This window comes from Ruditapes philippinarum, unplaced genomic scaffold (assembly GCF_026571515.1).
Source record: "Ruditapes philippinarum isolate M1 unplaced genomic scaffold, ASM2657151v2 ctg6379_1_1_1_1, whole genome shotgun sequence".
Lineage (NCBI taxonomy): Eukaryota > Metazoa > Mollusca > Bivalvia > Venerida > Veneridae > Ruditapes > Ruditapes philippinarum.
Window position 1 is genome coordinate 35,573 of NW_026863411.1, and position 17,039 is coordinate 52,611.

Below are 17,039 nucleotides of genomic sequence, written 5' to 3' on the forward strand. Positions count from 1 at the left end.
TTAAAATCATAGCATTTCATAACCATTTTGTTTTTGGAATGACTTTATTGTTTATGATTTTCTTTGTTGAAGAAAGCTTTTAAATTTATGAAGAAAAATAATATTTTTTCCCAAAATTTATAAGACTGCTTCTTTAAAGTGATTAAAGTTTGTAAAGAAAATAATATTTTACCCAAAATTGATGAGACAGCTCCTTTAAAGTCTTGCATTATCAACAATTTTCATGTACATGTAGTTGTTCATATTGGTTTAACCTTTGGTGATTAAACCATATTTGCCAAATTTATATCTGTCAAAATATATAACAAATATTTCATTGATCATATTCCGAAATAATTGTCAGGATTTTGCTGTGGGATACTTTTTGATTATCTTCACCATTTAATTTGAATTGAAAAAGAAAAAACTCAACATCAAGTTCAAAGTTTGTTCGTAATTTCGTTTTTGCTAATTTCAATTGATTTCCTTTTTATCTCTTTGGGTTCACTAATATTTAAATAATGCTTATTGTCGATATTTTTATATATTGAAACACCTATTTGGATTTATTGTATCATTTATTATTTTTTAATGATCATAATAAGAATATTATATTTATATATCCACATGTACTAAAAGTCTTTTTTATTCTTAAAAAAATTTCCGTCCAATTTTTTTTGTTTTATACATGTTTTAATTGTATTAAGTGTCAGGGAATAAAATGTAAAGTTTAGATTTGTATATTTTTACATAAGAAAAATCATTGAGAAAAAAAAACTACAATGTTCTTATCGACTATTTGTGGTGTTGATAGTATTCAATACATGAGAAATAAATACTTTGTTAAAATATTATAAGAGCAAACTTCAACTGTGGAATATATTTTATATTAGTTAAATTATTTCGCTTTTTCTGAAATAAAGTTATACCAAATTAACCATGTTTGGAAAGGGGCATGCAGTGCATGAGTCACAGATGGAATAGTATGTGAATGGTGTATTCAAACGAAATATTAAAACATAAACATAAAATGTTTAGTAGACAGCAGTGAATTGTTTACAAAATATTTCAGTGCATTAATATTTATTGTTAGCATTTGTATAGGTTAAATTAATATTTTCAAATATTTTTAAAGACTGTGTAACATTAATTAACTATAGAAATAGCAAGTTAAAAAAAAACAGAAAAAAACAGAACGCAAATTTAATTTAAAAAAAAAAACAACAACAACAACAACAAAGTATTTTGGAATAGAATTGTATTGAAAATGTCAAAATTACATTTTTTTTGTTTTTTAAACATTTTCACAGCGGTCTGCTCAAGTGGAAAATTATATTTAATAATGTAGAGACATCTGTTATATATTCAATTTCATCAATAAATGTATTTGTTCTTAGAAAAATATTCCTCTCTTTCTTTTTTCCATTCTTCTTATTTATGTGCAGCGACATTTGAATATTACGCATGAATTCCTCCCATCAGAAAATGCAGAAAAGTTGACATTCTATTTCCTTATGCCCCCATTCTAGGGGGAGGGGAGGGGGACTTGTCCCGTCACTCCGATCACACTACCAGATAGGGATTGTGGGCCATCTAATTACTGTAAACATAAATCTAACAAGAGTTCATTTCATTACACTAGAGGTAGTGGCCAATGGTCCTCTGATAAACAGAAGAAATTAACAATAAAAATGGCCCTTTATCCCAATTTGGTTGCATGTCTGTTTTGCATTATCATGTTGTGCCACATGTAGCTCTGAAAGTGCTAGAGCCAGAGAAAACAAACTTTTTCGCTGACTTAGGATAAATTTGAAGTGGTGCATAGCGCAAAAAGTATTTGACCTGGAGTCATGAATCTTTACAGGTGTTGGTCAGGATGTGTATTTGTGCATCTGGGGTTTTGCTTGTATTTATTTTCCTTTAAGCATACTTTAGGATATAAAACAATGAGATTTTTAATATTTGGAGAAATCAAGATGTCAACATTTGGAAAATTTGATGTTGATTTTATGTCCCGACTACTAAGTTATAGTGGGGGGGGGGGGTTCATGTACAATTTCCTTAGTCCCTCTTTTCATACTGTCCTGCTGGGTTGCCAGTAAAAAAATTAGACTGCGGCTATATATCAAAAAAAAGTTTAAGATCTATCAATATAAAATATACAGCTGAAAAGTGAGACTCATTAAAATGACATTTTATATTTACATGTGTCCATCATGGTCTCCGATTACTGCGTGCACCTGCAACGAATGATCGTAATGGACTTACAGATGTAAGCCCGATGAATTTCTCAGTGACCGTTAGGCTCATACCGTCACGCCATGTAGCTCGAACCACAGAGCTTTGGCTCTGTTAGTTTTATGTAGAAGGTGTTACGCTCGTCAAATTATAATATACCAAAGAAAGGAATTTTTTATCAAACCATTATTTTGAATATATTACGCGAGAAACCAAGGAAAATACGAGTATAATGTACACGAATTCGGCTTTTTGTAGTTTACAAAGCTGAAACCAGGATTATTTTGTGGGGAAAAATAGTACATGTATTCATTTTATTTTTCAGGACTTCAAAGAGTTTTCTATAATAAGAATTTACTACATAAGTTATGGAGAAATTGTAAGATTTGTGTAAAACACTTCACGCCGCTATCAATATAGTGTAATTATGCTGTCTTGAAAAAGAGCTAGTCTATGCTGGCAATAAAGAACAACAAATTTGCAGTATTTTTTTTTCAAGTTTGACAGTCAATTATAAATAACAAACCAACACTTGCAATCACTTCTTTAATTCGAAAGCTTGAAAAGAAAAGTGCATACGAAATCGTTTAATTCTCTCATTATCCAATGACGTCAACATCATCTCTGAAAAATAATGAATTTGATATTATTATATCCTTTCGTTAATAACAAAACATTCTTCCAAGTAGAACACTTGATAGTTGATAAACTAGAAATTGCAATATATTATTATCGTAACGCCGAGGTCGTATATTAATCTGAATAATTTATACAACATGTTTATGTGTATATCAACTTTGAGCTATCTTTGTAAAATGTAAATAAATACATATCCGAGTACAAGTCTTCATTTTAACAAATTAAACGAACGCTGTTAGATACAAAGGAAGCTAATATATTTATTGCATTATACTTGTCAAGACTCTAAATTCAGTTAACAACCTTGAAGTTGGGATGGCCAATAGTCGTTTATCATTTATTATAAAACCGAGCCAGATTTTTGTTGTGAGCTTTTACTTACGCTGCTTTACAGATATAGAAGTCCTGTATGTCACAAGGTTGGTCATTCCACTGGTAAGCATGGGAATCATGACCCCAGAGTGCAACACAGTCTTCCTCCCTGAAATATATATCCTTTAACTATATGTCTTATCACTGTATAAGGAAATGCTGTTTAGAGAGAGTAAGACGTAATCAGACACAAGCAAACAGTTTGAACGAATTAATGTGTGCTACATGACACGTACAAAAAAACTCGAACTAAAATTAATGATATAAATAATTTGCTTTAAAATTTAAAAAGCCGAATATGAAAATCAAAATTGCGATGTTTAAACAAAAATCCTTTTTATAATATATATAATATATTAAAAATAAACGTTTTATATGTCGTAAGGCTACATATACGCAGTGAGAGAAGAAATTATTTTCATTTCAAAGAAATAGATCGAAATCGATTCTGCGAAAAATAGAAAACAAAATATTCTTCAAGCTGGGAAAAAAATTGCATCACATACTGCAATGGGATCCCGAGCATTACAAAAAGTTAGGTCTAGGTTTTCACAAATCATTTAAAACAACGGATAAAATCGCAGTGTAATCTTTTATCAAAAATACGTTTTGAAAAGTTTGAACTAACCTGCCGTCGTACCAGTGATTGTTTGGTTCCCCTCGGAACCAGTCAGTCGTAGTCATTGGTATACCTTCCGGATAACCCCAAACCCATGTTCCTTCAACGGCAAGGTCATTTCCGCTGGTCCAGTAACCAATAGTCTGAGGATCTGAAATGTGACAACGAGTTCCTTGTTTAAATTGAAAATTTTGGTTTAAGTACATGTGTTTCTTTTAGTAATGACTTGTAAAGCTTATCGATGATCATATTTCTGGAACTTTGTTCTCATCATAAATCATCTAAACAAATTAAGTGATCTTAGGCACACTTGAATATTTTCTCTACGTCCAGTCAATAGAGAGTTAATACTTATCTGGCAATGGCTCACACTATAGTACAAACTCTACAGAACAATACCTTTAACAGACAAATACTTTGGTTGGTGCTGAGACGTGTTGCTCTACGGAGTTTAAATCTATTATGAAGTACATGTATTACCATGGATAAGATGATTCCATTTGTGTAAATTAGTGATTGCTCTAAACAGGGCCCCTCTGTACGTAGAGGTCAAACTATATATATTCTAAAATTTCATAGCGATAAAGAAACAATATTTATTTTTATTTTTGGAAGGAAATTTTTTCAAAAAAAAATTTCCTTTCTATAGTATCGGTCTGCCTATATTAAAAAGAACGAACAACACCTAATTGCATTCTGTTTAAGCTCAATAGAAAATAAGTAGTTAATGCGACCAAGAAAGTAGTGCAGCAGAACTATATGTATACTTTCAAACGTGGATGACTTGAAGAAAAAGCTGATGTTCAAAAAAACTTGAAATGATGATATTCAATGTTAGCTTACATCAATGGAACATAATCTTAAACGTGTACGAAAAAAAAACATCAGTATTATTACGCATTAGGCCATGTCCATGTGTCCATGTACCTATGTACAATAAATTGAATATAAATAAGGTGTAATTTTGTAGCAGAGATGCTGAAAAGTTCACATATAAGTCAACCGAAGGGAAATGAAAGTATTTATTGTATATATTTAGCAATTTATTGAATAGCATTTTATGCCACCGCTGATTTTTTTACGTCGATAACTCAAGGGGAAACAATGGATACAATATGTGGCCTTAAAAAGGCGTACTATTTTCGCAAAAAATGGTTCGCAAACTCACAGACACTGTGCGCAAACTATCATAGAATCAAAGCGTTTGAAACAAAAATGTTATTATATAAATAATAAAAAACAAGATTCCAATACAAGTCTTTCAAAAGTTTTCTGAGTTTAACGGATGCAATTTGGTAAAACTTGGTTTTGACGAATAAGTAGGGCACACCCGCCATTGTTCGGACCATCGACGGAATAACGTTCGTGTTTTTCAGATTTCTCCATCCAAGACATAGATTTGCTGATGAATAATATCGTAAAGGTTTGTGGAAATGCTTTTATTTCTTTGTTCAAAATCGTTTTGTGTTTGCAGATGTTAATTTGTTAGACAAACGAAATTAGGTCAAGGATTGTTTACATTATTGAATTTACAGGTAAACTCGGCCCTATACCAACTCGGGACAGGTCAACTCGGTCCTCTATTAAAACCATATATTAGGATATAGATTGTTTAGTTAAGGTAGACCATGGGTAATGGGCACCATAAGGAACTGTAAAATTGACAACATAGGACAGTTATATGTCTTCAAGGTCACCTGTATGCAAAATTTAAATAAAATTTACCGTGTTGTTTATGAGTTATGGATATATTTCTGAACTAAGACTTTGCCATTAGAAGGGCTTATTTTCAGAAATGAGGAAACTGTAAATAATCTGTAATATCATCATTATAAAAATGTTTTTCTATTGCTCATTGTTAAGAAACAAATAACAACATTCAGGTAACACATTACACAAGCAAAATGTTTGTTTCTAAACAAAATGTTCTTAATACGTATAATAATGTTACCCTACCCCACCCACTTTTAACACTAATTTTACCATTTCCCTATCTAAAATGCCTTATTCAAAATATTCCTAAAATTTATCGAAATGAGGGTCTGTTTTCAAAGTTTGCCTAAATTTTCACAAAGGTATATTAGTTGATCATGCGAAATATAAAATACTTTTACCGTGTAGATTTTATTTTATCGAACTTTGAAAATATCTGTAATCATATTTGCTGTAAATTTTGGCATTATTTAGCAAAAAAAAACCCTAAAATAATTATATAATTTAAATCAAACTTTTTTTCTTCCATAAGGGATCAGAGAGATACATAAATAATGTTAAAAAGAAAAAAAAAGAAAGAAAAAAAATTGCCCCTTCTGGGGATTGAACCCACGCCCCTCAATTTCAATGTAGTTTACAAGCGATTCTAGCCTATTTAAATACTCTTCAAAGTGGAGGTAATGCATTACCCATGGTCTACCTTAATAACATATTGTTTGAAATTATCTTTAAGATAAATAATTATCTTAAGAAGAGATATCAAGACAATATATGTTAAATATTGATCAATAAATAGAGTTTTTAGATTGAATTTTTGTGACAATGAATTTTATTGTATTTAATACTGTTTGTTTTTTAATAGAAATCTATGACAAATGCCTTTTTAACGATATTTTTTACCAAAAATCTGGAGTAGCATAAAATGCGTTTAAATTGTAAATTCTTTCTTTCTCTACAAATTCACATACAAATTGGTACTTTCATCAATAAAACTTTTCAATATCCTTGAGTAGATGTCTCATTTGTCTGTTTGTGTGAAAATGTTAAACCATGAAAGTTATGATGAAAACATATCAAAAGTAAGAAAAGTAATCATTACCAGTAATATATAATTATGGGCCGAGTTGACCCGTGCTGAGTTGGAATACGGCCGAGCTGACTCGAGGGCCAAGTACGTTTAAGGGCCGAGCTGACCCTGATTCGAATTTACAGTGTTGACTGTTGTGTAGGATTTGCTTTTTCATTTCTATTGTATATAGACTATCTATTAACATAGAAATAAGTTTATAATATAATATATTTAACTGTTGTGAACAATTGATATTCGATAACTGTATCAAAATTTATCTTGGCCCTCTTGATTTTTATTTGGCGAGGTCCGAGGACAGACAGCCTTTCGCACAGACTACAATTTGCAGTTTGTATAGTAATTTTTAGTGTTTGATGATCAGAAGATTTTTTCCTTCTGAAAATCATGGACTTGAATAATTCAAATCTGTGTGAAAGCGCAAAGAGAAAGAGACGGAAAATTAATTTATTATTTCTATGGACAATATTGATGTAATAAATTTGTAATAAAACATGTGGGTCAATTTCCAGCAGAAATTGAATCATGATAAAGTATTTTTAATAATTTTATTTAACTTGTGGCTACTTGAAAATTTCATGCTGGATGTTTGCTTACCATTACATTTTGCATAAGAGCTCTATGATTGACATTAAAGTCCACGGGCCAATTCATTTCGGATATATCTATAATCTTTCCGATATCTTGTTATAATATAAATGAATGAACATCATTGTAGAATTATTAGGAAAAAATATATATATGTTCATTCTTTGTAAAAATGTTAGAAGACTTGCAAGTTACCGACTTTATCATTGCATTTATTTATTATTGAAAAAATGCTGAACAGCTAGTCTCAACAGTGTTTATAGGCTAGAATTTTCAGTTTGCATTAGGGCCAAAATTATTAAATATATTTTTAGTCATGACGGCTTTCCCATTGCTGTCATCAAACTTTAACCTTGTTCATAACTTTTTCAGATCTTGGTGTATTGTCTTCATACTTGGCCACAACAACCCTTCAAATAGACCAGACTAAACTAAATTAACTTGACCACCATATTAACATTCAAGGTAAATGTCTAAATTTTCTTGATTTTTGCTACAAGTGGCTATAACTTTGTTATTTTTGAATGGATTGTCTTCAAACTTGAACAGCTATCTTTCAGGATAGGACCTGACTCACTCATAAATGTCCTTGAAGCTTTTGTGATCAGAAGTTGTACAGAATAATACAAACCCAGAGCAATTTCATTCACTTGGTTTTGCAACTTCTGAGAATATGGATTTTAAAGATAGTTGTTTTCTTGAAATTTCAGGACAGTATAGTACTAGTAGATAGTAAAGACATTTAATACATACTGTATATACACTATAATTACTATAGTATACTATAAAAATCTTTATGCTTGGATAATTTTGAACAAATTGTTTCTTAAACAGTGTAAGAAATTAGGATTTGAATCGACTAGGCTGGTCAGACAACTAGATTGGAATATTCACTTGTCCAAAAGACTTTTCACTAGCACGATTCATTTGTTCAAAACACTTGTTTATATTGCCTCTGAAAATACAGTAGCCTGGTCGGGCTTGTTACTGTGAAAAGTTGATAGCCCGAGGAGAAATTTAGTAGTCGGGCTCTCGGACTACTGCTGATTTCGAAGACTGCTTAAATTATTGATTTGATATCAACTAACATAATTATTGGGATACTATATGTATATCTAATAATAATAATATTTTATGTTTCCGAAGTTCGGCCTACATGTCAGATTTATGAATGTGAACAGCAGGATATCGATTTTAAGGATGCTTTAGGGTCAATGACAATGAAATCACGAGAGATAAAGGCTAAAATGTGAGACTGTCAATCTGACTAACCTTGAAGTGAACAAATGGAAAAAATGTTTCTTTCAATAGCATGGGCTTTTAAGGAAGAGGTACATGATTATTTAGAAGTATTTGTATATGATATTTCTTAATTATTATATTCTAATAGCTTTTTAACCAGGTTTTCCGAAGGAAAAAACTGGTTATTAGATTGAGGTATGTCTTTTTTTCTTGACTTGTTTAAAGGCTGACACAGGACAGTTTATTTTAAGTCAGTGAGCTTCGGTCACTGGATAGACTATTGTCACAAAAAGCCAAATTTATAAAAAAGAATTACAGTGTATTTAAATATCTTATACAAGAAATTAGGAACAAAATTAATAGCAAGAACAATTGTGACATGTAACATGTATTTAGGAATTCAGCTTTCTTTTCCTTTTTACCTCAGGACAATTCACATTAAAATATTGAATATTCACAGTTAGCAGTGTTAGCACTCCGACATATCTGACATATATGATCATCTTACATCACTTAGCTGTCTATAGCTTATCAGAATCACTCACATTTATGAAATTTAAATAATTTTGAAAAAATTGCTGCTTAGCAAATAAAATACTTGGGGTGTCTGTGACTGATTGGTTTAGTTTCTTGACTTTAAACCTTTAAGCCTTTCACTGCTGTAAGTTCGAGCTCGGCAAGGGTTTACAAGTAAAATTTTAACTTTGCAATTAACTTTTTCTAAACAAATATTTCAGGAAACAGAGGCGCTTATATGATAGAACAGTAAAAGCAGGAGTGATAAGGAAAGATACATGTAGATGTGTCTTCATGTCGGAAACACTAAAGAAATAGAAATATTGTGGTTTTATAAAACTTAAAAGAAATTGGAATACCAGGAGACTGCCTGCCCTTTGCAATGTTGGATAATGAGTTCTTAGATGTGATGTCAAAAGCCTCATGAATATAGTACCATGAGTTAATCTAATTAGAAAAAGAAATGACATTGAGGAGAAAACTAGTCGCCAGTCTTTCACCAAGAACTAGAGATAACTTTCCAATATTTGAAATATCATAATATGTTTGTTTGTTTGGATTTTACGGCACGTCAACACATAAATGGCCATATCGTGCCGAATGCTAAAATAGGCTTAAACTATTGTCATAATATGTATAGAACTTTATTGAGCCACCAGTTTTTCACCAGGAAAATAAGATCACTTAACTATTTTTAGCTCACCAGTCACAAAGTGACAGGGTGAGCTGTTTTGGTCGCTTTTCGTCTGGCGTCCGTCTGTAAACTTTACTTTAAATGACATCTCCTCATAAACCACTAAGCCAATTTCATCCAAACTTCACAGGAATGTTTCTTTGGTGGTCACCTCTAAATATTGTTCATAGAATGCTGGTTGCCAAGGCAACCAAAAGAAAAAAAATTAAAGTATCTTCTTTTAAAGAAACCAAAGAGCTAGAGCTTAGACAAAGTATCTTCTTTTAAAGGTATGAAACATCTTCTAGTGAGTGTCTACCAAGTTTGTTCAAATAAAAGCCCTGGGGGTCAAAATTGGCCCCGCCCCAGGGGGTCATTGAATTTCCCTATATGCATATAGTAAAAACTTAAAAATCTTCTTTTAAAGAACCAAAATAGCTAGAGTTTAGATATTAAGCATGAAACATCTTCTGGTAAGTGTCTACAAAGTTTGTTCAAATAAAAGCCCTGGGGTCAAAATTGGCCCCTCCCCGGGGGTCATTGATTTTCCTTTTATGTGTATAGCAAAAACTTAAAAACCTTCTTTGAAAAAACCCAAATAGCTAGAGTTTAGATATTAAGCATGAAACATGTTCTGGTAAGTGTGTACAAGGTTTGTTCAAATAAAAGCCCTGGGGTCAAAACTGGCCCCGCCCCAGGGGTTTCATTGTTTTTAACTATTTGTGTGGCGGCGGCGTGGCCGAGTGGTTAATGCGTCGGACAAGTTATCTAAGGATTGCTGACCGCGTGGGTTCAAACCCTGTCAGGGGCAGCCGTTGTTTCCTTGAGCAAGAGACTTTACATTCAATGCTTAGTACTGGTTGGTTCCAGGAACGGATTCGAGTGTTTTAATAAGCTTATAGCTTCCAACACAATCGAACTAAAATAAATTTGTATAAACCAACTATTTGTGTATAGTAAAAACTTAAAAAATCCTCTTTTAAAAAACCCAATGAGCTAGAGCCTAGATGTTTAGCATGAAACATATTATGGTGTCGACCAAGTTTGTTCAAATTTAAGCCCGTGTATAAAAATTGGCCATGCCGGGGTGGGGGGTGGTGCAGAGGTCTTTGTTTTACATTATATGTGTGTAGTAAAAACTTAACATCATGAAACATCTTCTAACGGGTGTCTTACAAGTTTGGTCAAATAAAAGCCCTGGGGTTTAAAGTGAGTCATGTCAACAACCAGACCTCTACCTCCAGGGTCAAGGTCGCACTTGCTCATTCAAGGTCAACTTGTCTATTTGAGAGTATATCTCGTGTCCGGTCTATAACTTTCCTATCTCTAAAGGGATTTTGTAAATACTTGCCACAATTGCTCACAATAATGAGAAGATGTGTCATGCTCAACAACAGGTCACCTGCCTCCAAGGTCAAGGTCACACTTGGAGGTCAAATATTAGCATAGTGTGTTACAGGGTATATTTCGTGTCCGGTCCATAACTTTGTCATTTATTGAAGGAATTTGAAATAACTTGGCACAAATGTTTGTTATAATAAGACGATGATGTGCAACAACCAGACCCCTACCTTCAGGGTCAAGGTCACACTTGCTCATTCAAGGTCAACATTGTCCATTTGAGGGTATATCTCGTGTCCAGTCTATACCTTTCTTATCTTTAAAGGGATTTTGTAAATACTTGCCACAATTGTTCACAACAATGAGATGATGTGTCATGCGCAACAATCGGTCACCAACCTACAAGGTCAAGGTCACACTTGGAGGTCTAAGATTAACATAGCCTGTTATAGGGTATTTTTTTGTCCGGTCCATAACTTTTTTTGTACATCAAAGGATTTTGAAAACACTTGGCACAAATATTCACTATAATAAGACAATGTGTCATGGGCAACACCTGCATCCCTACCTCCAAGGTCAGGGTCACATTTCGAGGTAAAAAATTAACATAGTCTTTTAAAGGGTATATATTGTGTCCAATGTAGAACTTCTTCATAGTTCAAGGGATTTTGAAATAACTTGGCACAAATAGTCACAATAATAAGACGATATGTCAATTACAACACCTGCACCCCTGCCTCCAAGGTCAAGGTAACACTTAGAGGTATAAAGGTAACAAAGTCTGTTATATGGTATATTTTATGCCCCGTCCATAACTTCTTCATAGATGAAGGGATTTGGAAAATACTTGGCACAAATAGTCACAATGATAAGATGATATGTCATGCACAACACCTGCACCCCTACCTCCAAGGTCAAGGTCACACTTAGAGGTCAAAGCAGGGATTTTTTCCAGGATTTTGGGAACATAACCCATACCCATGCAACTGGAAATTTCAGCGATATTTTGTTAAAATTGGGAAAAAATGCATGACTGAAAGTTTGCAGTGATTAAATGTATGCAAGCAATCACTGCCTAGGATGGCTTCTTCAAACATTTAAACACTATTACAGTAAAGAAGCCCTTATTTTCATAGATTTTAGAATTCTTTATTCAATATTTATATTTTTGTAACTTTCAATTGGGAATATTTTCCTTTGGATTGGGAAAATAATATACTATTTTCAATTGGGAATATGTCCCAATAACGGCTATAAAATAAGCCAAAAAATCCCTGCAAAGCTTAACATGATATATTTTGAAATTCAGTATTTCATTTTATTTCTTTGATAAATTTATTGTTGCATTTGCAGATCTAGCATTGATCATAATTTTGGACTGAAAATCCTTAGATCCCTGCCTCAATCTTTTGAAATAGCACAATTTTTTGCTTCATATAAAACTTCCCTGAGGCGGGGGACATTGGTATCTCTGTTACAAATTCTTGTTTATTTTACCAACAAGTGTTCACTTTCAAACTTTTGATCATTGTATTTTTTGTACTACCTTTTGTATAATGTTGTATTTTATTTATGTTCTTATTCTAAGATTAGCATGGCCAACTCATGAAAGTCCAAATGTTCAACTTTTTTTATGTTTTTTTTTTTTTTTGTTTTTTTTTTTAACATTTTTTACAGTGTTCCTCTGAATCATACATTCTGTTTTAGTTAAACATGCACTTCTTATTACTTATTTTCCCATACTTCATATTACATTGATCACGGTTTGATGTGATGGCTCATAAAATTATAACAATATCATTTCTTTGTACTTTACCTAGTAAAATATGAAAACAGAAATGCTCTTGTAAGCTAACCTGTTCTATGTTTATATGCCCATGCCATTTAAAGAATGGTGACAGGGCATTAAGTGTTACCCTGTCTGTCAGTCCGGTCAGTATGTGAAATTTCCACTGAAATTTTAGTTTCTAACCAATAAGATTTGTACACCTTTTAAGGATTCAATTTATAACTGGTATATTCAACAATATATCAAAACACAGGTCAAGTATGATTTCAGTTACATTCCACAAAATTTATACAACATTATGCATTCCTTACCAAATCATATGCAAAAAATTGATTTATAACTGATAATATTTGAATGCTTTTGAAATCTATAAAGATTTTTCATATATAGATATTTTCACTCTGGACAAAATTTAACAGTCTTTAGTGAGTTGGAGTGTAGTATGAAAAATCAGGTGTCTGTTGCAAAGATCAAGGTCACTACTTTGGATCAAAAGTCAAATAATAACTTAAAACATGAGAGTATATTTCTATATACATGGCTGGATTTTCATAACATTTATCACAAATGTTCACTTATGTATACATCTTTCTCCCCAATCTGAAGCTTTAAGGTTCAGTTCTGAATAATGGCAACAGGCTTGATATATGCTGCCAGTGGGCTTGTCTAATTATGTACATATTTTGATTACCCACTCAATATAAGCATTGTTCTTAACGCAGGCATTCAAGTCATATGGGTACAATTCTACTTTTGACTATATTTTGTTGTATATTATGTCAGTCTTGTATGTAAAAAATCCTTAAAACAGCACCTCCTATATTACTGGCCGTTTGCATTAAAGCTTCTTTCATTCAGATTGTTATAACTTGTGTCACCTCAATATGTACCAATAATTTAAAGGGACTCACTCCATTGAGGTTTAAAAGCCTAAAACATAACATTTGAATTTCTACAGAAATGAGCCGGGGCACTTGATACAGAAATATATGCACAGATAGTGAAGAAATATACTTTGAAATAAATTGAAAATCAATTTTTTTATGCTTTTCTCAGCCTGATCTGCGTGATATGTGTTTAAACGCTTTCATTTTGGGTCATTTTTTTACAATTTGAATAATTATTCTTTAAAAACGAAGTGCGCAAATGATCTGAAATTTTTCTCAAAGATTAGTGGTCAAAACATACATCAAGTGGTACATTAATCTAGAAAAATAAATTTCAGTCTCATCATGTCAAAAAACCTCAGTGGAGTTCCTTTTACACATTTTTTCTGACAAACTAAATTTCATTATCTCCATATATTTAATCATTTATTTTTTATATTACATATATTTTTACTTTTATGCAAGTTTTGACAATAAAAGTTTATTTTAAATCATTGTTCTTTGTTTTGCTATGACTTTAGCAGCATGTACATCAATTTCATACTAAAACACAATTAGTTATGATTGAACTTACAAATGTAAGCACATGATGAGCTTTTCTTGTCCTTGAGTTAAAAATAAAAAGTCTCTTCATTAACTATGAAGTAGTTATATAAGTCATGACCGATTTAGGTCAAACTGAGTGGTTCTTTGTGTTCATAATGCAGTAGTATTATCTATTAATTCACTTATTATTATATAAGTAACAGAATTGCCTATGATTTCAACTGATTTTGAGTGTCACAACTTATGGGTTTGGGGCCCTGGGCCAAGAACTAGTTATCAGCCCACTGAACATGAGTAGTGCAAAAACGGAAACAATGACGTCACATTTCACGTCATCAAATCAGCTAGCTGCAGATTGAAGCTTGCACATATTCCTTTGTTTTTAATTCACACGCATTGATTGGGAATTTCTATGAAAATTTCCTTCCAACAGTACTTTCAGTGCTTTGATTTAAATTTACAGTAAATTGATCCCCATTGAATTTCCCATTTACTGTCAGCTGGAAATTTTTAACCTGATTCTCTTAATTTCCACCTGGTTCAGCCTTTTTTAATTTCTTCTTTCAACGTTGTTCAGTCTTTTTAATTTAAAAATAAATGAGCCGCGTCACGACAAAACCAACATAATGGGTTTGCGACCAGCATGGGTCCAGATCTCGACCAGCCTGCGCATCCGCGCAGTCTGATCAGGATCCATGCTGTTCGCTATCAGTTTCTCTACTTGTTATAGAGTTGTAAGCGAACAGCATGGATCCTGATCTGTTCTGGATCCATGCTCGTCGAAAACACATTATGTTGGTTTTGTCAAGACACGGCTCAAATCACCAAAGTCTTACTGTCATGTACATGCTGATGTTTGATGGTACGTTTCAGGAATTCTTCTTCGTCTTTTGATTTAACATCAACTAATTTAGCATCTAGATCTCGGCATGCTTTCTGAAAAATGGAAGATATTGTGACACAAAAGAACACAAATTGTTTAAAAACAGACACTGTATAATCTTCCTTATGGTCATTTAACAATTAAAGCATTTTTATAGATCTAACACTACATGTTCAGATTCTACTTATTTATAGGAATATGGTGAAACGTGCGATACTGGTAAACGCGTTTCATTGAGAATGTATTACTATGATTCATAATATTAGGTCATCAATTCATTTTACAAAGAGATATTTTTTAAAGATAAATTAACTGAACTAAATGGTTATTTACCGCGGCATGGAACCATGTCTGTTTTGTTGTCACAAATGAATAACAGTTCCCGTTGAAAGTTATCCAGCCGTTTGGACATGCACTGGCCACTTAAAAACGAAACAAAAGTATATAAACCACTGTATTTTTTATTTACAAATGTGTCTCCAAACTCCAAAGAGCTTTCAAACAATATATCCCAATTATCTACCTCACATGTCACACCTTTCATGCCAAAAAAGTAAAACAAATCACCCGAGATTCATGAAAATAAGAAAACAATACGTTTCTATATCCGATATACATGTAGTCGGTGCTAGGGGGGGGGGGGGGGGGAAGCGACGACGGCTTGTAATTACCTCTACCGTTCTTGTACTGGCGCAATCAAACTGGACCTCTAAAATGTTCAATTTTACCATTTTGGACGTTCTATAGGAATTCCGTTTCTTCTATCTAATTGAGTATGTATATGATATATAATAAAAAGTGTAGAATCTATCAACGCCTCCCTAGCACCGTATTGAGCTGTATTCAGTATACCAATTTAACTGGAATGACTCATTACAAAGTTATATATCGATAATTCAATATATCATGATGGCGAAAATCTCGTGATAAAAATCTATTCAGGTAAAAATTTGTCACGACTATCTCCTTTAATGTTCTCCTTTCTTATCACTGACAAATAATGGTCAGATAATTGTGAATGTTAACCCTTAACCTGCTGGAACCCAATGTGATCATCCTTTTCCACCAGTATAGAGCTAAACCAGCCTGCACATCCGTGCAGTCTGACCAGGCTCTATACTGTTGGCAGCTCAAATTTTGTATTTTGATATTGAAATCCCTTGAATTGTGAATGGACTGTTTTAAATTCAAAGCTGGACAGATCCATTATAGAAATATAGTAGGTTAAAGGTTAAGATAATGGCAAGATATAGCGTCTTATCAGCATAAATATAGATAAAATCTAAGTCATCCTGATAAACAAGAAACCTGCATAATGTTGAACAATTTAGAACGCCAACATTGATACAAAATTTAAGCATTCACGCAAATGCAAATCAAATTCTTTAAGACTTAATGTTGCATGTTTGTTTGTTAAGTCGACAGTGTTTATATGTATATGAGTATTCAAAATGATCCTTCAACATTTTTATCAGACATATTGAAATTAGAAATCGGAGAAGGGCGAATGGATATAACATACTGTGACAATGCATTTTTATATAGATCATTTAAAGTAAATGATAATTATCTGCTGACAATGCAGCATTTCAAACATCAGTTGAATCTTGAATGAAGTAACGAGTCCACGTGTATGACATAGTATTACATATGTGCGTATAAAAAACTGCTGACTGACTAAATACAAATGTACATATTTCTACATGGTTATGCATTATTCAAGCTCATTTTATCCCATAGTGCGAATGAGCCATATATCTTCAAATTATGTAACACAAATGCATCTCTAAAAAACTAACCTAAAATCGTTGTCAATAATAAATGTAGAGCACATATATTCCACCACATCTTCGCGTTCCTAATGGTTACTCTTATCAAACGGGGGGTCATTCGTTAAGTAAGTCAGTATCTACGCTTCTTCGAGGGT

At 32.5% G+C, this 17,039-nt stretch overlaps 1 protein-coding gene and 1 long non-coding RNA gene across 2 annotated transcripts; one reads left to right on the forward strand and one right to left on the reverse strand.

Moving 5' to 3' along the window:
- Positions 1–2,749: 2,749 nt before the first annotated feature.
- LOC132722053 (CD209 antigen-like protein C) lies at positions 2,750–17,024 on the reverse strand. Its single transcript, XM_060706455.1, has 6 exons — positions 16,912–17,024; positions 15,446–15,534; positions 15,066–15,165; positions 3,857–3,998; positions 3,239–3,337; positions 2,750–2,841 (listed from the first exon to the last, which is right to left on the reverse strand). The coding sequence occupies exons 1-6, from the start codon at positions 17,000–17,002 to the stop codon at positions 2,817–2,819; spliced, it is 546 nt and encodes a 181-aa protein (XP_060562438.1). The 5' UTR covers positions 17,003–17,024; the 3' UTR covers positions 2,750–2,816.
- On the forward strand, positions 7,360–9,410 carry LOC132722057 (uncharacterized). Its single transcript, XR_009624569.1, has 3 exons — positions 7,360–7,700; positions 8,382–8,566; positions 9,215–9,410. It is a non-coding gene; the product is annotated as an uncharacterized LOC132722057 (long non-coding RNA).
- Positions 17,025–17,039: the final 15 nt, after the last annotated feature.